This window comes from Poecilia mexicana, unplaced genomic scaffold (genome assembly GCF_051168715.1).
Source record: "Poecilia mexicana isolate PSO_F unplaced genomic scaffold, ASM5116871v1 scaffold_9, whole genome shotgun sequence".
NCBI classification, from domain to species: Eukaryota; Metazoa; Chordata; class Actinopteri; order Cyprinodontiformes; family Poeciliidae; genus Poecilia; species Poecilia mexicana.
Genome location: NW_028263378.1, coordinates 3,500,321 through 3,523,205, shown reverse-complemented (window position 1 = coordinate 3,523,205; position 22,885 = coordinate 3,500,321). Strand labels below are relative to the sequence as shown.

At 40.0% G+C, this 22,885-nt stretch overlaps 1 protein-coding gene across 2 annotated transcripts in view; it reads right to left on the bottom strand.

Moving 5' to 3' along the window:
* Positions 1-22,885, bottom strand: part of rusc2 (RUN and SH3 domain containing 2) — a 28,885-nt gene extending 6,000 nt beyond the window's left edge. The window contains exons 1-7 of one of the 2 annotated variants that reach the window (XM_015010022.2): positions 22,510-22,885; positions 8,520-10,190; positions 7,046-7,643; positions 4,174-4,851; positions 2,201-2,389; positions 945-1,112; positions 256-332 (exon numbers count right to left, since the gene is read on the bottom strand). In XM_015010022.2, coding sequence (XP_014865508.2) covers positions 256-332; positions 945-1,112; positions 2,201-2,389; positions 4,174-4,851; positions 7,046-7,643; positions 8,520-10,025 — 3,216 coding nt within the window. In that variant the 5' untranslated portion in view covers positions 10,026-10,190; positions 22,510-22,885. The remainder of the gene's footprint in view (positions 1-255; positions 333-944; positions 1,113-2,200; positions 2,390-4,173; positions 4,852-7,045; positions 7,644-8,519; positions 10,191-22,509) is intronic. The other variant, XM_015010026.2, reaches the window with a different exon arrangement.

The following is a 22,885-nucleotide window of genomic DNA, read 5'->3' as shown; positions in this document are numbered from 1 at the left end:
TAGGGCTGGATAATAAATCAATAACAATGTATATCACAGTAAACACATGATCAGTATAAGTAGATAATGCAACTGGTAGAAAGTTCAATAAATCAATGAACTCAGATCCAGAACAGCACAGCATTCTGGGAGACGTAGGCAGAGGAAAAGCGTTAGCTGCTCACACTGCAAAAAAAACAAAATCCTATCAAATATTTTTGTCTAATTTCTAGTGCAAATATCTCAGTACACATGAAATAAAACAAAGTGACCGACCTTCACGTCCGGGTCTCTGCTGGTGCCGAAGTGCGCCACAATCAGATCCACGGCGGTGTTCACTGCTTTCACCAAACCTGGATGGACGACAGGAAACGCAGAAATGAACAGGTTGGTAAAACAAAATCTCACCAACTCTTCTTCCTGTAGAAAAGATCTCGTTCCACTGGCAGATTATTTCACTTATGAAACCGGAAGAAGAAAAAATCTTGTTTTAAGTTTGGTAATTTTCTGATATTGATAAATAAAGTACCAGAGGTGGGCAGAGTACTCAAAATTGAGCTCAAGTAAGAGAAGCATGACTTCAACTTATTTTTACTTAAGTAAAAGTAAAAAGTATCCATCCAAGAAATTACTCAGGAAAGAGTAAAATAGTATTGTGTTAAATATCTACTCAAGTACCGAGTAACTGATCAAATTATCAATTGTTTAATATTTAAAAATTACATCCACAAATAAAGTTAAGAGGAAATATTGGTATTTTAAGGATAAAAATGACAATAATTCATATAAGCAACAACAAAAATAAAATCAGGCAAAAGAAAATATTCCCAACTCCAGCAATTATTTACTTAATACAAACTCCTATATCTTATATTGAAAAAATATAAACTGTTTGCCTTTAGTTATTGAAAAGACAATAAAAGGTTCATCAATACGTTTAACTATTAACCCTTCAGACGCCGCACCTCTCTTCTGCGTCAGGTCCACTGAGACGTGGGACTGTGAGGAGTAGCAGGAAGAGGAAGTGGAGGCGTCAGGCGACAGGCAGAACTCCTCCGGCGGTTTCTCCGTCAGGGAGAAATAATCCGGCAGGAAGTCGCTGTAGCTCTGCTGCAGCTTCGCCGACTGACCGGCTGCAAACAGATAAAAACATAAAAGACCTGCTTAGTAACGTCCTCTCTGATGGCTTAGGCCATTCTATAAGCTTTCTAATGCTGTCTAAGGTAGGGGTGTCCAAAATGTGGCACGGGGGCAATTTGTGGTCCTTAAAATGATTTGGTTTGGCCCTTGACTACCAGTCAAAAATGGTAAAAATTTGGCAAATCGAACCAAAAACTGTTGATCACCCAAAGTTTTTTTTAAAATAATCTATGGTTGTGAATCTTTGTGGACCATAATAAAGGAATATTGACCAACATATTGGATGTATTGATGAATTTGATGATGGCGCTCGTTAAAATGTAACATTTTCTGACTTGTCAGCTGTAAGATGGTTTTATATAGTTTATGTTTTCTTGTGTTTGTGACGTAAAGCACAAACACAAGTGCTTTACATCACAATGTGCCTTAAGCAGTCTCAATTGATTAAATATTTAATAATATGACAAAAAAATAAAGTAAACTTGAAAATAAGGAAATTTAATATTGTGAAGATAATTTAGTATCATTTACATTTTATTCTCATACTTTTTAAAAAATATATTTCTTAACGTGGCCCTAATACTCCGTTGTAAAGTTTTCCATTTTTAATTTAATGAATTTTGTGGCCCACCAGCAGTTTAAATTTGCTGGTTTGGGCCCCAACACTGCTGGTTTCTAGTCCAAATATCTTAGTACACTTGAAATAAGGCAAAACTAACTCATGTAACTTTTAAGGAAAATTTGGGAGATTGTTTTAAGTCAATAATTTCTTAATGTTGCCCAAGAAGTACCACTTCCAGCGGCAGATTATCTCACTTATGACGAGACTTTTTTCCCATAAATTATAAGTTAAATAAAATTCAAGCAGAACTTGTACTTTCTCATCATTATTAAGGAATTGCTGACTTAATACAATCTCCTATATCTTGCTTAAAAGTTACTGGTAAGTCAGTTTTGTCTTATTTCAAATGTACTAAGATATTTGCACTGGAAACGAGATCAAAGGTTCTTGGTAAGATTTTGTGTTTTTTGCAGTGCAGGGAAAAGTTTGGACACCCCTGGGTTAAGGAAGCCTGAGCACCGTGGGGCCATCCCAGCGAGGACGGAGCCGTTGGGAAATCGAACACGTTGCGTCGGGCGGGGCGCGGCCCCCCAGCCCTCCTGAGCTCCATGCTGGCAGCAGAGTGGCCCCCGGGGGCCCTCTCTACGCCCAGGGGGTTCCGGCGACGGTACTCTCTCCATTTTAGAGCCTGGGGGGAGAGGTGGTGCGCTGTGGGAGTGGGTGGAGCGGGTTAGGGATGTGAGGACGGAGGATAAATGGAGGTTTGTGGAGTGAAATGATGAAATATGCATGCAGATGAAAGAGGAACATCGAACAGCATGCATGAGCAGAGGGAGGAGAAAAAGAGAGAAAAGAGAACAGTAAGAATGTGCAGCAGCGCTTTTTAGGTTTGCATCAGTATTAAAGGTGATCTATTATGCTCATTAAATTTTTGCCAGATTGAGATGCTTGAGGGTGTCTCATCATGGCCACGCCGTCCAACTTAACATCTACACTCAAACGTGAAAATGGCTGCAAACTAATGCTCAATTTTTCAATTATTCATCTTTGACAAGCAGACGTGGAGCCTCCTGCACAACCAGCAAGAATGCAGCAAGCGGTTTCTAAATGGTAAGTCAACAGCAAAGCACTTGTCTTTTCCAACAGCGCATACAGCGGTAAAACCAGCTGACCAAACATGCTGTAGCTCGGCCAGGGTTGCTAGGTAACAGGATGGCATTGGCAAGGTAACGGCACACTGACTGTTGATTGTGACGGCTCATTTTCCAGACACCAAAATACATGAACTTGTTGCTAAATTTACAGCTGATTCTTTTAAAAACTTGGGCTGTTTTTAGAAGAAGTTGAGACCCAAATGGAAATATAAAAACGTTTTGCATAATAGGTCTCCTTTAAACAAACACAGAATTCACTGAAGATGATTTATTAAAAGCTGCAACCAACATGATCATAAAAAATATTTCCCTTTTTACAGAAAACGTCTTGACTATTTATAGGAAGAAAAGGCTCAGAGGTAACAGACAGCAGATAAAAAGATAAAAGAACCAAAGCAAAGTATTTGTCCCCTTGCTGATTTCTTCTGTTTTTGTTTTAAATCAAACAAATCATGACGCATAGAAAATTTCAGAAAAAGACCACCACATTGACAATGAAACACGGTGGTGGTTGAGTGATGATGTGGGCATGCGTTGACCTGCTGCAGCTGACAGAACCATTAATTTTTCTCTCTAGCAGTAAATCCTGAAGGAAAATGTCCTTTCAGCTCAAACACACCTGGGTTACGCACAACGTTTCAAAGCACAGCTGCAAATCCACCTCCAAATGCAAGAACACTGAGGATCTTGGAGTGATATAGTCAAAGGCCGGGCTGCAATCTGACTGAAAAGCTGAGACATGACCATGAGCAGTTCATCCCTGATAAAACATAGACCAAGGTGGCTGAAAAGGTGAAAATTTGCAAGATAAAACTCAGAAATTTAAGAGATTCATTTAAAAAAATTTTGGTAAAATTCTGACTTTGAAAAGTCAAAAATTTGCTAGAAAAAAAATATAATTTTGAAAATAATCTCACAAATTTCTTGGAAAGTTCTGACTTTGAAACGTGGAAAGTTTTGTAGAAAACACTCAGAAAATTTTTGATAAATCTCAAAAATGTTCTATAAAACTTGAAAATTTTTGAGTTTCAAAGGTTGAACATTTTTGATTTATGGAACTCGGAAGTTTTGTTATGTTGTTTTTTTTAGACAATTTTCAACATTTTGAGTCCCAACATTTTCTATTTTCCAGAAAATTTCTGAGATTAATCTTAAGATATCAGAGTTTTTTCTCACAAACATTCAACTTTTTTAAATTTCTGTTTTTTCAGAAAATTTCTGAGATTAAAAGTTTTGGTGTAAATTTACTCTTTTCTTTTTCTACCTACAAAACTGATAAAATATTTGTTTTCCCAGATATACCAGGCCTCAGAGTTTCTGATGTATTTTGGAACCTACCATTTTGAGTTCTGCTTCCAGATCCTTTCCCTCTGTCTGAGAGTTTTCCAGAGTCCAGACAGCCCAGTGGGCTCAGGGTGTCGGTGTGAAGCGCTGGTCCGTTATGGTGGAGACATTGTCCCTGCACAGCGGGCAGCGTGGGCGGCACCACGCCTCGCTTCACCCCCAGAGACGGAGGCGGAGGAGTGTGAGCCAACGGCACCGACCCGTTTCCCTGCCTCCCAGCGGGCGGGGTGTGAAGCGAGCCGAGTCCGGCCGAAAGCGGACAGGAGAGGCTGTGTGCCGGCTTGGGGCTGGGGGTGCAGGTGGAGCAGCTGCCAGAGCTCAGCGCCCCCTGCAGGCGGACCGGGGAGTAGCTCCCTAGAGGCGAAGGCCGGACTGATTCGGTCGGAGGAGCTGTGGCGCTGCGGGAACTCTGATAGCCGTGTCCGATTTCAGCTGCTTCTTCGCTTTCCTCACCGACTGGACCTCCAGAACCGGACCCGGACCCCGAACAGGGGCGAGCCTGCATTCCAGAGACGTAGCCAGTGAGTAGAGGCAGCAGCGGCTTGGGCTGAGGGGGTTTGGAGGTGAACTGGTGGTGGAAGGTGAAGGGCTGGATGGGGAGGGTGGTGGGCCGCTGGTCTTTACTGTAACGGACCACCGCTGGCGGGCTTTCCGACGAGCTCGACAGAACACCTGGACGAGAGAGAACCAGGGCCGGGTTAGCTTAGCATCAGACAGAAGCAATGGGAAAGAAAAACTCAATTATTTCATCATAAACAAGTCAAAAAGAGCAGTTTAACATTTAGCACGGGAACTGGAAGATGTTTTAAATATCCAAAATAAACGAACAAAACAACTGAAACCACAAATAAAATTAATTATGAAATTTCTGTAAACAAAAAGGGCAAGTTGAGACCCAAACACCAGACTGGAAACTTTTATCATCCAGTTTTTAGTAGAAAGAGAGAAAAAAGAAAAATAATAAATCATAAAAATGGAAATTATTGAGTCACAAAAACTAAACTAGTACAAACATCTCATAAAATAACACAATCTTCTTCTATTCGACTCTGATTACAGATCACTTAAAACGCAGCTTATGATTTATGAAACCAAAACTAAATCGAATATTGATTCTCAACATTTGACCCCACATCTTGTTTCACTATGTCTCTAAAGTGAATTAAAGGATAACTGGCTGATTATTAACACAGAAGGTTAAAGCTATGAACCAACAATAAAGAGATTTAAAAAATATATTCCTGTTAACTGACTGAACTCTTTCCAGCAAAGCCTGAAGGCTGAAATGGAAAACAGCAAAAACTGCCCAGTCACAAAGTTAGCTCGTCAGACAGCCAGACCACCGCCATGCTTTCTCTCACCAGGCCACGAAACGAATCTCCACCCAAAAAAGATGAAAACACACTCAGACATACTGAACCTGAGGCCCTGCATGAGGAGAACGGGGGAGAAACGCTTTTCTGCAGCCACTCACAAACTGTTTCACTTGCTGTTTATGGATCCTCTCTGCTGCATGACAGAGAGGAGCGTGCGTGACGTCAGCCGCGTTGCGCAAGCTGTTTGTCACCGGAAAAGGCCGGCCCACCGCCGTCTGATCTGGGTGCGGCAGCGCCTCTCGGCCACAGGGGGCGCAGTTGAGCTGCATCACAAAGAGAGCTCCAGGACAGAAAGCTTCTGTCTTTCTGTTTGTAAAATCTGCTCCATTATCCGTCTGTTCTGATTTTAACACTTTCATGAGTCCATTAGACAGCCGAGCTTCTTCCTGAAGCTGCTTGTTAGCATCGTTATCGAGCGATTTGCTTTAGCAGAGCTTTTTATAAAGGAAGCTGCTAAGACACTGAAATCTGATCAATAATATATGATCCTGAGAAGCTGCACAGCTGCTTGTTATGGCTCTAAATCAAGACAGATACAGGGAGGAGAAAAAGCTCTGAAATTAAACACTGCAAAAACACAAAACCACATATTTCTGGTCTAGTTTTTAGTTCAAGTATCTTAGTTCGCTTGAAATAAGACAAAACTAACTTACATACAAGCAACTTTTCAGCAAGGAGCTTGTTTCAAGTCAATAATTCCCTGATATTTACAAAAAGCATAGTTCCACTTATAACATGGGGAAAATGTCTCATTATAAGTGAAATTTACAAACTCCAAACATTTTATTTTCAATGCATTGCAACAGGAGACATAACATGGCTGAAATAGGATTGTAATAACCTTTAATGTTTCAGTCACTCGAGGTTTGACCCTGTAAAATATTCATGAACTTTTATCATTATTTTAACCCCAATTACTTGATTCCTCAACAAATTTAGATTTAAATCCCAGGCAACATGTAAATATTTTTGTATCTGCAGAACTGACTCAGTTTCTATTTTTTCTGCAATATTCCATGAAAACGTTTGTGTAATTTCTTCATTTTTACCGTCAAATGAGACTTAGTTATTTTTCTTTTGAGGAATGCTTTTTCCCTCTGCATATTTAAGCCTTTTAACTGTGACTTATTAATCATTCAGGCATAGAATGGCTCCTAAAACCCCCAGATAAATTATTATTTGGTAATTAATGACACTTTTAAAGCAAAGTTGCATTAAAACTTGCATTAAAAGTCCATTAAAAATGTCATTACTTCTTGACAACAGCTATAAACACTCATGAAGACTCCTTCATGTCAGCCTGATCTGCACCCCTTTAATTATAGTGTTACCCACTTTCTGACGGTTTAAACTTTCCATGGAAATTTCATCCCAAAACAATTTATAAAGTGGCCAAATTAGTAAAATTGTTGAACTGCTGTCAGGGACCAAAAAGTGGCCCCCGCGCCACACTTTGGACACCCTGTTTTAGAGTAATGGGGGGGACGTACCTTCTGTCTTGGTCTGGCTCTCCTTCGCCCCTTCCAGGTGGCGCTCGATGCTTCCCTGGCTGTAACACCTGGTGAAGCGCACCGGCAACGCAGCTGGACTGACGGACTCGACGCGCTGCTCCAGGATGGGCGAGAAATCCACAGACGAGTGCGAGTGGGTGGAGTAGGTGGAGGAAAACGGGTCTGCTGCCGCCTTCGTGGACGGCGACCCGCCTGCGCCGCCGTGTCTGCGTTTGCTCCTGGCGATCTCGGCGAAGGAGGTGACGCGCGGCGGAGGCGGCGGCGGCGGCGTGGCGGCCTGCGCGGCGCCGTCGCTCAGCCGCATGGGGCAGCTCAGCATGCGCTCCAGCGAGCCGAGCCGCGGAGACGGACACCTGTCCAGGTTGCGGTCGTAGCTGCGGGAGCGGGGACGGCCTCCGGAGGGCGCTCCGCTGCCGCCGATGACGCTCCGCTGAGCCATCGGAGGAGAAATGTTGACGTACACCTGGCCTTCGATGACGGACGGAGCGACTCCAGCCGCTTCAGCATCCTGCTGACCGCCATTTTTCTTCGTCTTCTCTTCGTTTTCGTCATCCTCATCATCATCATCATCATCTCGCTGAATCAGGAGAAAATGAACAAAACATACAAGTCAAACTTCTTGTTCTCAACAAACAGTTTTGCTTAGAGAAACTTCATAATTCATTTTATTTGTTGTTTCTGTTGTTTTGTTAATTTATTTGGATATTTAAAATGTCCTTCAGCTCCAGTGTTAAAAGTTCATTAGAATTTAAAATTTAATTCAAGTTTTTGCATTTTTATGCCATAATTTCCATTATATTACATGAAAATTGTCTCAAGATTACAACACTATCGTTTATCGCAATAACTTTGCAATTTATCGTCCATCAAAATTGGTTATTGTGATTGGCCTAATCATCAGAACGACTTCTGCATTCATTTTATTTTATCATTATTTATTCATTTTTCAATTTTATATTTATTCACCTACTGGTATATATAGCCCTACAAAATCACCAAATCTTACAAAGTAATTTTAGTTTAGTTTCTAGTGCAAATATCTTAATAGACTTGAAAACTATTATTATTATTATTATTATCTGCAGATTTAGTTTGTAACCATTTTATCTTTTTAATATAATTTTCTGTTGGTTCTTTAGCACAATATGTAAAACATGGATATTATAACATGGTTTTAATTACAAATTCTTGATAATTATTGAGTCTGTAAGAAATATGTTTCATTAAATTGAGATAAGGTCTAGATTTAAAGCACACAAGTAGTGGTAAATAAATTATTTTGTAATTGGTTTCGTATGCACATGTTTTCTCTGTCTTACTGTTTGCTTGTTTTGTTGTTAAAAACCTGTTGAAATAAATGAATAAAATCAAACTTACAAGCAAAATATAGGAACTAATGATTCCATAAGGTTTATAATCTGCAGAAACTAATAAATCAGGATTCTCTACTCACTCGAGACGACGCTCCATCTTTGTCCTCCTCCTCCTCCAGCCCCTGCTCCTCGCCTCGCTGCCTGAACAGGAAGTACTCGCTGGGCTGGCTCGGCGTTGGGCTGCCTTTGCTGTGCTCCGAGGAGCAGCTGTTGACCGACGAACCCGCTGGACTCGGGGACGACTGGGACGAGAGGTCACAGGTCACCAGCTTGTAGTAGTTCTGGGTGGCGACGACGAGGCGCGCCTGGCTCTGCAGACAGGAAGCGAGGTCGCCAGATGACCCCGCGGCGTGAGGAGGGTGGAAGGAGTTGCAGTTGGCATCGAGGTCGAGGGTCGCCTGGTGCTCCATGGAACAGGAGCAGGCAGAGGAGCTGGAGAGGCGCGGCTCTCGGATGAGCGGGAAGGCGTTGGAGAAACAGGATGGCGGCGGCTCGGTCGGGGAGGTGTGGAGGTCCAGGTAGAACGCCCCTCCCCCTCTGGCGTCCTGCTGGTTTCCGTGGAGATCGGAGACAGACGATGTGCCAGCCGGCGGCGGCTGCTTCTCCGGGATGCCATTGTTCATCTTATTGTAAATGGCGCTGAAGTTGACGAGGACGCCCTCGGAGCTGTTGCAGGACGAGTCGCTGCAGTAGCCCTGCTGGAAGTCCAGGAACGGCTCGGCAAAGGTTTCTGGGAAGTTCTGGGACAGAGCGCAGCAGGAGCAGTGCTGATTGGACGAGCCGGACGAGTAAGAACCCGTCTTGCTGCTCTGGCCGCATCTCATCGGCTGATCGTCGTCCTCTTCCTCGTCGTCATCGACCCAGTCGTGCTCGCCGCAGTCCATGGATACGTTGGAGCCGCTGCTGCCGTGGCGGCGCTCCCTGTCCAGTCCCAGGACGTCTAGGTCGTCCAGGTGGTTGGATAGATCAGAGGACGCCCCCCTCAGAGATTCCCGACTGCTTCCTTCGCCGGAGCCATGCAGCAGGAACGGCTCGGACGCAAACCCCAGGAAAGGAGCCATGGCGTCGTCCAGCGCGGCGTTCGTCTTGCTGTGCAGGTGGAAGGACGAGTCCTCCAGGTAACCGTGGAGGTTGTCGCTGTCGTCTTCGTCTTCCTCATCCTCGTCTTCGTCTGTGTTCAGGAGGAACGGATTGCGGCGCAGAGGGTTCCTATTCCTCGGCTTGGCTCTGGGTAAGGTGTGAGCTGTGATCAGCAGGTCCTCTGAGTTGCTGGAGGTGAACGATGAGTCGTCGCTCGCCGTGCTCCCGCCTCGCCCGCCGCCGCCTCGCTTCTCTCTCCCCACGCCGCCGCTGGAGGACCAGGAGCCACTGGAGGTCTGGATCAGGCTGCTATAGAGCAGAGCCTCCCTCTGCAGGACATCCCTCTCCGGCAGTGACGTGGTGCGGCTCAGGCCAAGGGTCTCCGGCGGGCTGAACGGGTTGGTCCTCTTCAGAGATCCGCCGCAGCCCCCCGAAACCTGGCAATGCATCAGGGGAATGTGATGCACGATCAGCGTTTCTCCAGAAACCTTCGGAGGGCTGTCCATGGTCCCAGAGGAGGAAGGTAGGAGGCGGATCTACAGCAGCAGATTGAGGCTGAAGGTTTTTCTGGTTTGCAGATGTTTTCACTCAGCTGGGCCCAGTTCTGCAGGACCGCCGGGGATCTGGAAGCAGAGGTCGGGGAAGTCCACACCGTGGTCAGAGTGGTACATCTGGACAAAAAAAACAAGAGACGGAGACATCAGGAGAGGAAGCAGCAAGCTTACAAAACCTTAACAAGTATTTTTAGTCTAATTTCTAGTACATTTCAAATGAGACAAAATTAACTTACTGGTAGCTTTTTACCAAGATATAAGAGCTTGTTTTCAGTCAAAAATCTCTAGTTTCACTGGCAGATTATTTCTCTTATAACAAGACATTTTTTCCATGTTGTGATTTAAATACTCTGCCAATGGATCTAATTTTTTTTTACCAATATGAAAGAATTAACTTAAAACAAGCTCCTACATTTTTCTGAAAAGTTACTTCTAAGTTCGTTTTGTGTCATTTCAAGTTTACTAAGATATTTGTAGTAGAAACTAGACCAAAAACACTAATAACATGGGAAAAATGCTGTGTTAGAAGTGGAATAATCTGCCAATGGAATAAGTATTTTATTGATCCCGATGCGCAGAGCATCCCAAGTTTAGGAGCATGTGCTTTAATACATACATTGTAATTCCTTAACTTTGAGATCGATTTAAAAAAACAAACTTAGACTACATTTTTTGTTTAATGATTACTTTTTTGTTAAATTTGAGCTAAATCTTGCCCGTGATTCTGTATAATAAACGAGGAAAAGCCTGATTGGTGCATTAACGGGCCTCTGCAGCGTCTAACTGCTGATGAGGGAGTTCAGGTGCGTTTGTTGGAGAAGGGATGCATCTAAACGTTGGAGTCCTCCAGTATTTCCTGAGCTACACAAACCTACAAGCATAAAGTGTTTAAATGTGGACAGAGAGAGTCAGCATCACGTGATAAACACCAAGCAGCTGACTCTCTAACAGGACTATGATCTCATTTCACTGCCTCAACAGCACAGACACCATCTCCCTTACCAACATCATCATCATCGTCTCTGTTGCCAGGTAAAATAAGACCACTTTCATAATACCCTGCAATCAGTTCTCTCCTTCAACATCAAAACAAAACCCAAAAAAGACACTGTGGATAATTACATGCTATATTTTATTAGAGATGAACATAACAAATTGCAATAACTATATCGAATTTTTTTCAGTCTCATCCAATCAACAATAATTGACTTACTTTCCCCCCTCTTACAGTCATATATCATTATTAATAATATTTCAGATTAAGCACTTTACCTGCAGTCCTGTTACTTCCCTACCTGAGCCTGCAGGTTTGAATGCCAGCATGTTAAAACCAGTATAACAACTGGAATGGTTCTCCAGTTTGATGACCTTATTAGCGAAGACTTGGCTTTGAACAAAGAAGTGAATCCTCTACAAAATGTCCATCCAAAACTGTGAATAACTCATTTATTTAGCTGATTTCAACCAATTTTAATGTGTCTCGGTCCACTGATTTTCTCTTTAGCAGGATGTTCCAGTATTAGCTTAATGAGCAACACAATGCTTGACAAAGGAAACCCAAAAGGGGCTTAAGAGATTAGCTGCTGGGGCAGAAAGGATGATTGCATAATGTGTGTTTGGACATATAATGAAGTGTGGTTACGGGAGGATTACAGGTTTAGTGATTTAAATAGGTAAGTCTGATGTTTTGACTCAAAATAACGGATTAAAGCCGCAGCATGTAACTTTTACAGAAAATGTTTTTTTTACATATTTAATAACACTGTCCATATATTGGGACAAATATGAGACAGATGAATCTTGAAAAGACAGAGCTACTCCACCTTCTTCCGGTGCCGCCTGAAGAAAAGCGCCGGTCAAAAACAACCAATCAGAGACAAGAAGAGGGTCTTAATGCTGCCAATCAACCTCGGGTACTAACTGCTAAATGTGACAGTGGTGGATAAACAACTTACCGTTACAGGAAGCTAAGCTATTGGTGGCTAAGCTAACTAGCCTTAGCATTCGGCGCTGTTGTGGTGAACCAGCTGTAGCATAAAACAAGGGGGAGGGGTGTGAGCACCTTGTACACAAGGGTGATTGACAGTGCTAAGATCTTCCTCCTGGCTGTGATTGGTTGTGTCTGACAGAGTGGTGAAGAATTAAAAGAGTAAATTATATGCTTTTTTAAAGAAGGTGTCAAGCGGATTTTAGCTTCTATTATATTGAAAATATATTTGTAAACCTCAAAATGCAAACAAGAACGGCTTCAGAAAAAAAGGAAGAAATACAAGAGACTGTTTGGACAAAGGGAAAGATTTAGCAACAAACCACTAAAATACAACAGACCAACAAAGTAGATTCAGAGAAGTTCAGCTTAGAGAAGCAACTAGTTGTTTCAACAACTCAACAGTATGTGGGGGAAATAAAAGGCTTCGCTTATTATAACGGAAAAAATATCAATTAAGGAATTTAAGTGAAAGGTTTTAGTGAATAAGGAAGTCAGTTTCTATGAGAACAGGCTGGGAAGCTGACCTATTAATGGAGCTGTGCAGGATGAGGAAACAAAGCTGAAACAAAGGACATCCTCCCACTTATATCATCAGGGCTGCACTTCCAGGAATATGTGAGCGGCGGAGGGAGAGCAGGCAGCACTTCCTCACCAGGAAAAGACAATTTACACGTCCAGACCGACGGGTGATGGACATGATTCACAGAGTTCTCATCGTCTACAGAATATAGTCCAGTTAAATTTGTGAAATAAAAATAGCAGCAGGCCTCTTCTGTAAAAGCAGGGACAGAAAATAACTTCAGGATTCCCACAGACTGTTTGATACTCCAGACATTCAAAACTCAAAGTTAAGGAGGAATGGATGAACGGACCCAAAGTCCCCCCATTAGAATGATCTGAAATGACCAGAATGTTTCTGTTAGCCAGAATTGGGTGTTTTCTGATGTGAATGTGGCTTTAAATCCGTCATCCCTCCCGTCATTCCTCCCATCATTCTTCCAGTCGTTCCTCCATCCTGCTCTGTCTGAACTCCATGCTGCCTCTCCTCCTCCTGCCACAGAGGAACAGTCTGGATCTGTCTGCCTGCACATCCTCCCTCTGCTGGAGATGAATGCAGCTTTTGTTCGCTGCTCCCGTTCACCAAAACGCTGCTGAAGACGTCTGGAGGGAGGAGCTGATGAGACGAAACGCTGTAATTTAACATTCCTGAAGGCTTCGTCACAACTTACTGGGACAAAATGGAGAAGTTAGGTTGATGCCAAGTAGATAAAGCCCTGGAGTTTACTAAGATATGATAACAATCCAGTGATTTCTAAACCAAACAAAATAAAAAATCAAAGAGTTATTTTGTTTTAAAATCAAAATTGTGGATAGTGTCGTAAAATATTCTGCTTTTTGCAACCTCAGAACTGGAGTATGTCACTTTAATTTTAAAAAATGTCATAGAAAAATATTTTTTTATTTAAAAAACTATTTGATTGTTTTCATAAAAATATATTTTACTGAAAATAGTTGTAGAAATGATTTTGAATTTAAAAACCATTAAAAAACTATTGTAAAAAAACTTTTTACAATAGACAAAATCTATTTAAACAAATTATAAAAAAGATTATTTTTAAATTAAAGAAGTATACTTTTTATTTAAAACTATTTTAATACTAAAAAATGTAATGTAAAATGTAGTGTAACAGTATGGTCTGAGACAAATAATCTGTGAAAAAATGTAGTTTCTCTGCCTTCTCCCAGTACTCACTAAAAACCGACCAATCAGAGCCAGGAGGCGGGTCTTAGCGCTGTCAATCACCCTTCGAATTGCTCTCTACTGTGCTACAGCTAGCATAACATGTAAATGCTCAGGCTAGTTAGCAGTTTTTTTCTTAAAATAAAAGTTGCAGCAGCTTTAAACCTTCAGCTGATTGGTTGCTGCTTAAGGAAAACAACTCGACCCTGAGAGATCCCGGTCAACCCCGGGGACGTCTGCGTGAAAACATGACCTCGATCCCAGCTTTCCCCTCCAGGATTAACGGCAGCTTCCCTCCTCTGCTGTTTGTCTGCCTGAACTTGAGGAGCTTACAAAAGCTTGCATAACTAATGCCCACCATGTGGTGGCGCCACCAACAGGCGAGGATATTAACTCACATTCAGCAGGAGATCACTTTAGATCAGGAGATCCAAAGTGCGGCCCGGGGGCCTTTTGTGGCCCTTGGGCTGATTTTGTGCCGCCCCCAGCTGAAATTCAAAAATTAAATTTGGCCTTGAAATGCAGATGGAGACTTTTAATTTAAAAAATCAGGGTAAAAATAATTTTCTTAAACAGGAAAATGTAAAGTACAACAAAAATAATTTGTCTTTTTATAAGCAAGTTTTAACAAAAGGTAAAACCAAGTTTATCCAGAGACTTTTATGGAAACACCGACTTTGCTGCAACAAAATCAGCCAAGATTTCTTAATCTTGGCTAAATATAGCGACCGTTTTGAAAGACAGTCACCCAAATTCTGTTCTTATTACTGAAAGTACATTTATTCAGTCGACCCCAAAAGAAGCTGAAAACTACACGGCTTTCATTTAATACAGTAAACGTACAACATCTAATGTCGTGTATTAGGGTCATTGTAGGGGCTGCACAGTGGCGCAGTTGGTAGAGCTGTTGCCTTGCAGCAAGAAGGTTCTGGGTTTGATTCTCAGCCTTTCTGCATGGTTTGCATGTTCTCCTTGTGCATGGTGGGTTTTCTCCAGGTACTCCAGTTTCCTCCCACAGTCCAAAAACATGACTGTCAGGTTAATTGGCCTCTCCAAATTGCCCCTGAGTGTGTGTGTGCATGGTTGTGTGTCTTTGTGTTGCCCTGCGACAGACTGGCGATCTGTCCAGGGTGACCCCACCCCTCACCCGGAACGTCAGCTGGAGAAAAAAAGATGGAGAAAAATAAGTAGCATTTTCTGCCAGAAACTGAGAATAAGCTCAGAATTTTTGTAAAAAAACAAAACAAAACAATTGATTCATAATATTTCTAACTGTTCCAAAAATCTCTCTTTTGCATCTAAATGAACCGAAAATGAAGGGTTAGTCGTCATTAAAAATATAGATTGTTAAAAATATAAGTATGGTAGATCAACTATTATTGTTCAGTGGGAATCTGAACAGTTGCCAGAAGACAACAAATCTTATATTTGCAGCGTGTTATATGATATAAATTTAAAAAAACAAGTGAAAACAGTAAACCGTGCTTTTGAGAACAGGAAAATAACGTAAATCAGTAAATAACTGCCAAAATTAAAGTAAAAAAGAAAGTATATCATATCCCACATGTTAAAGGAGTTCATTGTTTTTGTTTGTTTGTCTTTGTCCTGAATATATCAGTTTAAATGTTTTGTTTCTTTGTTTGTTTGTTTAGTTGGTTATTTTATGTTTGTTGTCGTTATTTGTCAATGCCTCTTTTTGTTAGTCTGTAATGTTTGTTTTATGTAATCACTGATTGGTGAATAAAAATTAAAAAGGTATTTAAAGTTTTAAAGCACCGTTTCTCAAACTTGCACAGTTTGCACACTGAGGTGAACTTCCTGTTCTGTTCTCTTCCACAGAACAACACAATGAGAATGTGAACAGGTTATTAATGAAGTCCCTGCAGCTCGTAGCTCTCCTTCAGTCAGACAAACGAGCCTGAAATACAGAGCAGGCCGGGGTGTATTCACGTAAACACACACACACGCGCACATACACACACACACACACACACACACACACACGCACGCACGCACGCACGCACGCACGCACGCACGCACGCACGCACGCACGCACACGCACACACACCGCCACCAAACAGTTGTCAGGGCAGCTTTAAATCAGAGCAACAGTGCAAGCAGAGACTCAGGAAAACAATTAAGCTTCAAAGCTGGTGGGAAAAACCTGTTCATTTGTGTGAGTTGTTTGTAAAGAAAGCTCTAGATTTATAGATGCTACCAGGAATCTCAGCCACAGTATATTTAAAACAAGCATTGCTAGAAATATATTTGCAGCGGAGACGGGATTTAATGCATTCAGTTTGATTAATTAGCTATAGATTGCATTTTTTTAACACAATTAATATTTTTTTTTACATTCAAAGGTTCCTTAATGTTCGTGTTTCTGGTTTGCCTGTAAATCTGACAAACTGCTGCAAACAGAGATTAACGACAAAGACGTTTTTTTTGTTAATTTCTGCTCCTAAAAACGATCTAATGGGATGACGGAAATTACAATTGCTGTGTTCAAGTTGTGCTAAAAGGAGTTAGCCTATCAGCAAAGCTATTCAACCCTAAATTAGCATCTCAATGCTAAACATGTAGCAGCAGCACAGACGCTAATGCTAATGTCAGCGTCTACAGTCAACATTTCTACAGAAGCTCCATGAATGATCAGGAACTGAAACACTGGGAAGACCCATTTAAAAAAATCCCTTTACTTCAGGAACTTTATCACTAAGGTTTTAGACTGTAAGGAATATATTTCATTAAATTGAGATAAGGGGTAGGATTAAATAAGTGTTCACTTCTTTCTGCTTCCTTTCAAACATAAAAGTCGTGGAAAACTAATTGTTTTGTTCTTGGTTATTTATTTATGTACTTGTTTTCTCTTATGAAACTAGGTTTTGGTAAAAAAAAGAAAAAAAAAAGTCTACTCAAATACCCGGTTACTGATCAAATTAAAAATCATTTAATATTTAAAAATTACATAAACGAGCCAATATGTATAATTAATTGTAAATGTTGGAATTTAAGGCCAAAAATTACAATAGCTCAAAGTATAAAATGAGAAAAAAGAAAATGTTTCCAAATCAGTTTCTCTCAATAAAACCTATGAAACTTTAACAAAAACTGTCTGTGTGTCTTTAGGTTAAAAAAATGTTTGTTTTTCATTCAGTGGGTAGAGAATCCACTAAATGAACATTTTATTACTTCATAATAAAAATACTCAAGTAAAAGTATAATAAAAATACTCCTAAAAATACATTGTTTTCAAAAAAGTTGCTCAAGTAAATGTGCTTGAGCAACTGTAACTATTTACTACCAACTCTGGAGCCAGACTCAGTCAGACGTAGACGTTATTCACCGACCTCTGCTGCTGATGAGAGAAAATCACTCCTCAGGAGAAAAAATAAAAAACGCAACAGGGCATGAATCATATCTGCACTCAGTGGCGCTGAAAACTGTAGATCCTGACACTGCAGATTAACATCGCAGCCCTCACCGAGACGTTTCCGAAGGCAGACATGCAAACCTCTGGAGGCCCTCGGTTACATAACCAGAGAGACGCTGAAGAACAGCTGAACGGAGTGGAGAGGAGGCACGTTGGCCGACACACTGATGCAGAGGTGGTTCAGGAAAAGGTCTTTGGCTGAACGCTGCTGAGGCACTAATCCTGTAACGCCACAGTGATTAGCTCAGCGGACACTGACGCAGGAAGATTTGACCAAAAAACGCAAACCGAGAAACAGAAAATAAGCACGAATGGTTCCTGAAGCTGAGCTGGGAAGCTACGCAGCTCCAAGTTATGACAGTACAATGATATTTTATAGAATTAAAAATCTTTTGTCCACTAACTCATGAGTAAAAAAAAATTGAATTTAATAAATTAAAAGACAAAAAATAATATATAAAAATGTAAAAAAAAAAAAGTAATAAAATTGAAAACTAAACCAATACTCATTTAAGGATATTTTTTACTGTCTAATGCCTAAGTTAATACATTAATTACTTTTATTTTTAATAAAGTTTTAAAAAATAATAGGTACATAAAAACATAAAATGTAAATCAATACTAATTAAATATATTTCATTTGCTTAAATAAGCTGCTGTTTCCCACAACACAAGCTAATTTATAAAAATGGCATTTTAAATGAAGCCGATAATCAAAACCAAAGCAAAAGCATAACGTTCTCACATTTAACAAGCTGCAGCCAAAACAGTTTCAGGCTTAAAGACTATAAAATGAGACTCGCCGCATCATCTATAAACATTGTCTACAGCTCTGTTTCTAAACACTGACAGCTCCTTTAATATCTCAAGGAAGAGTTACTGAATTCAGTTTGAACTGAAGTGTGTTCCTCCTGTTTGCAGGACGGTTGAGAGAAATAATGCTGCATTAACAATCCCTGCTTGCTCTTTAAAACAGCATCTATATTTGCTCTTATTTATCTAAATAACTGTGTCTTTGTACCAAGAGGAAGGATCTAACATTTACATTGGAGGCATTTTTAGTGACGTAATGACTTGGCTCCAACGTTGTGGTTCATTGGTGGGTTTCTTTTATAGAACCAGTGGAGAACTGGCTGTACCACCAGCCCCAATTTAGAACAGGAACTTCTTTGTTGGGGAAAACACAGTTCAGACGGCCACTGATGGTCAAAGCAGACATACTGAACATTTTACAGGAAATGGACACATTCAATGATTATAAGAACAGTTTGATTTGATTTTGAAGAAACTAAAGGATCTGTTCTTTGAGGAATTCCCATTTCAGCTTGTAACATTTCCAGTGCAGATTTTCTTAAAGGGGCAGTATCATGTAAAATCAAAGTTTTTTTTTTAGCTTTACACCATGTTATAATGTTATTCCCTCACCAAAAACATACCTGATTCTTTCATGCATGTTTGAGAAGTATTTTAATCTCTATGGCAACCATTTCCCCCACACAGCTCCTTCAGACTAACCAGGAGCAATTAGCAAACACCTCAGTGCAACGCTGATAAAAACTTTGTTAAAGGGTCAATTGAGGAGTCATGTTGTGATGACTTCCTGAAGGCAGAGTTTCAGAAAGAGTAGGAGTTTTTAAAGAGACAGAGGCCCGATTTCAAGGTGTTAAATCAGAAAATCAAATTTCTTTTAAGTCATATTTGATATATACAGGATTTTTATCACAACTAAATATAACATAGTTACTTGATTATGCTATAAAATGGCACTACGTGACTGTAAAACACATAATTAAGCCCTTTTAAAACGGTTTTCAGTCTCAGATAGCAAAATCAACCCAAGACTTATTTTCTTTCATTGACAATATTTTTAGCTAGTAAAATGGATCTACCACCTGACAAAGCAGGAAGATCATGTAACCTCCACCAGCAGCTGCTAGCAGCTAATGCTAAGTAAGCAGCCCTTCACAATAAGAGCCAAAATGCTTTGAACTTTAAATAACATATATGGAGTAATTTTGCATTTGATTTCAAATGTCAGAAATGTCACACTACTAAGTACTTATTACTTGACCTGTAATGATAACAAGTAATAATGCAAACACATTATCAGATATCAATAAACTTTAAATTATAACAAACATTTAACACTGGAACAGGAAGACATTTTAAATATCCAGAATAAATAAAGAAAACAACAAATAAAATGAATTGTGATGTCTCTGTAAACAAAACTGTCCTTCAAAAAAGGGCTAGTTGAGACCAAAGCACCAGAATGAAGATTTTTGTCCTCCAGTTTTTGGTAGGATGAGCAAAAAGAGAAAAACAATAAATCATGAAAATAGGAATTATTGCCTTCAACATGTGATTAATTGATTTATTGCTTATTGTGTCCATTATTATGAATGCCCCTTGTTTTTAATTTTTAAGTTAAAACATACTTTTTGCGTTAGGATGGTTAGTTTGAGTGTATTTCCAGCCTCAAGGATGCCAATAAATTTACTCAGCTTTGCTTGACACAAATTGGCAAAATTATGCAAAGTATAATTGCATGTGTTGTAATATTTCTGCTGTGCCAACAGACTTTGCTCCACATGGTCATTGGTTAAACAAGCAGGCCAGTGTTGGAGACTGGAAGGACGGCTAATTAAAACCCAGACACAAACTCAGGGCTTGGTGACTGACATATATGCAGCTGATGCACAACAGCTGAGTCACTGTCAAAAGACATCAGTTTGAGCTGGAGCCTTATTCCCGTTTTAGTTCTGGAAGAACTTGGGTTTATATTTAAACAGGGCTGGACGACATGACTGAAAAACGTATCACGATATAAGAGTTTCATTGATAATTGTTGATTAGATTTTTTTATTTAAATATCTGAAATACTGCCAAGCTGGTGGCATGACTTTTCCTGTTTTATTCACACTTTTCACTCTACAACATTGTTTATTTGAAAGCAGTTACGAGGCAAAAGGTGGTAAAGTGACTCAACAAGTTGTTGCTAGGTAACCAAAGATTGAGAGAGTTAGTTGATTCCACCAAATCACTCTGGATCGAAGTCCAGAAAATATTCTGTATATTGAACATTCAATATTCTAAAATATCTATTAATATTGATCACCATACCTATTGCAATATATATTTTTATTGATTTATTGTCTAGCCCTATATTTACATATAAATCCTGTCAGGAACTAAACTAAAAAGAGAAATAATCACAAAATGAGTGGCCTGAGATATGTAAACCTAATAGTTTATTTAGTCTTTTGTGAGTAAATATAATAAAATAACTTGAAAAAGCTGAAAATCCTGAACAAATACTAGAAATTTAAAACAAAATCTATATAAAACAATACAATATAATAACAAACAGGACACTAATATATAAAGTAGCTTATGTACTTTCAGAAGCTGTCCTAAAATTTAAAAAATGGTTTTAAGTGCATCTATTGCCACTGTAAAAAGGTCAAAAACCTGAAAAGAAAATAATACAAAAGAATGAAATTCGAGCTTCTTCGGTTTGCACTTGAGAGACAAACAAAAATTATCTAACAATGAAAGACAGGCAACAATGTCAAACGGTGAGAAGGGCTACAAAATGCAGACCAGCCCAGCACAAAAACAGTTTATATAACAATATCACCTTTTATTCCTCTGCATTCCTCCTGAGATTATCTGATTGCCTTTAACAGTACAGAGTAACACAGGCAACAGGATAAGACGCTTTACAGACACAAAACTCCTACGCTTTATGAAAATAATTTAGGAAAAAACAAAACAAAGCCGAGATTAAAAAAGAGCAGCAAATTAAATCTGAGCAGTCACAGTCACTCCCTAAAGGAAAAATAATAATATCACTTCAGCAGTTTACACAGATGATCCATCTGATGGGAATCAGGTTAGGTATCAAAGCTTAATGCTAATCCTGCAGCCCTGACACAAACATAACGCTGTTTAGATCAGAGAGTAATCTGCATCCCTCTCTCTGTAAAAGACAACAAGACACCATCAGGGATATAACAGGAAAAACAGGCCTCCAGCCTTCAAGATAAAAGCTTAAAAATAAATTTTAAACAAAGCCATTGTCTCTTAAAGTATTATCCGTTGGATACACTTCTTAAATTGTATTAGATTGTATTATTGACAGATAATGTAACATATTTTCTTTTTTTTGTTTAGCTTGCACCTTTAATACATCAAAACTGAAACCCTACGTTGTTCATGCCAAAAAGAAAAACACATATACTGTATTTATTGTGTTTAATGTAGAAATAACTTGCCTTTTTGAGGACACAAAAAGTCAAAATAAAAATCTTTATCTGCCAGTAAAAGCCACATTGGTGTGTAGGGATGGAGATTTATGTTATCGAATAACATCTATGAAATTCAAATAATGAATCCCAAAAACTGATAGCATTGTAGAGATTGTTTGCCTTATGATTTTGGTTCCATGAAGTGTGCTTTTTTTCAAAAAGCACACTTCAGTATGTAAATATATGAAAAAGCATATTTTTTTAAGGTTTTTTTAATAGTAACTCTATGTACACAGTCATTCAGTTATCTACAAAATACTGCAAGGAAGTTAGAAAATACCTTAAAATCTACTTTGGTGTGTGCTGCTTTGCTCAAAATGTACTTTTACTTAATATAATCACTTTAAATAAAATCCGCAAAGATAATAATTCATATGAATCTTTATAACAAAAATGAAGCATAGAACCCCTCCCAAAAAAACAAAAACAATGATAGAAGTTGGCATGCTTTTATTTTGAACGGCCAGAGCGGAAGTCGTACTGGTACGTTCTTTTGAACGTGACGCGTGTTGCTGAGGATGATTCCAGTAATGTGGGATCAATATGGAGATAACAGAGGGGACAAGGCCGCTGAAGGGGCAAACTCTGCGCCACCAACAAACATACACTGTATAAATATAAATCTTACTAATTACAATCTAATTCAGAGCAGATGGTGGCCATATTTAATCCGAACATACACAGTTAAACATCGATGAAGATGGTGGTGTTGTGTCAAACCGTTAGAACGAGCCTTCATACACATAACGCCACAAGCTAATTTTAGGGTCACCTTTCCATTAAAGCGTCAATTACTTCACTGTAGACGGAAAATATTTCAAGCGGGGAAACCGAAGCTGTGTTTTTCGGTTCAGACTGCATCATATTATTTTTTCACCTCCGACTCGATGATGGTTAGCGGAGCCTTTTCTCCTCACCCACCCGCGGTTCAAACAACAAAAATCAGCATTTATCCGCTTTACCTTGTCCGACGTAGTCTTCGGTCGTTCCGTTTCCGATAAAAAACCAACGGGTGTAGCGGTGTATGACCGAGCTGGTGGGTTGCTAGTTTTCTCCGTGTGGGAATGTTGTTTTCTCTCTGAGAGACAGACTGCAGGCAGGCAGGCAGGCAGGCAGAGCCGCGGAGGAGCATCGCAGGATGGGAGGGACCCGGAGCCTCACGTCAGCCTGAGGTCACCATCTTGGCCCCAGACCGGATTATCTGACCCGGGCTGGGACAAATGACTATCAACAAGCATGTCGCCTCATCCAGGGATAAGTTCACCTTCTATACTCAATAATAAGGGATTTTACACAAAGATAACAACGGTTTTTAATTCTATCCAGGGCCGGCCCAAA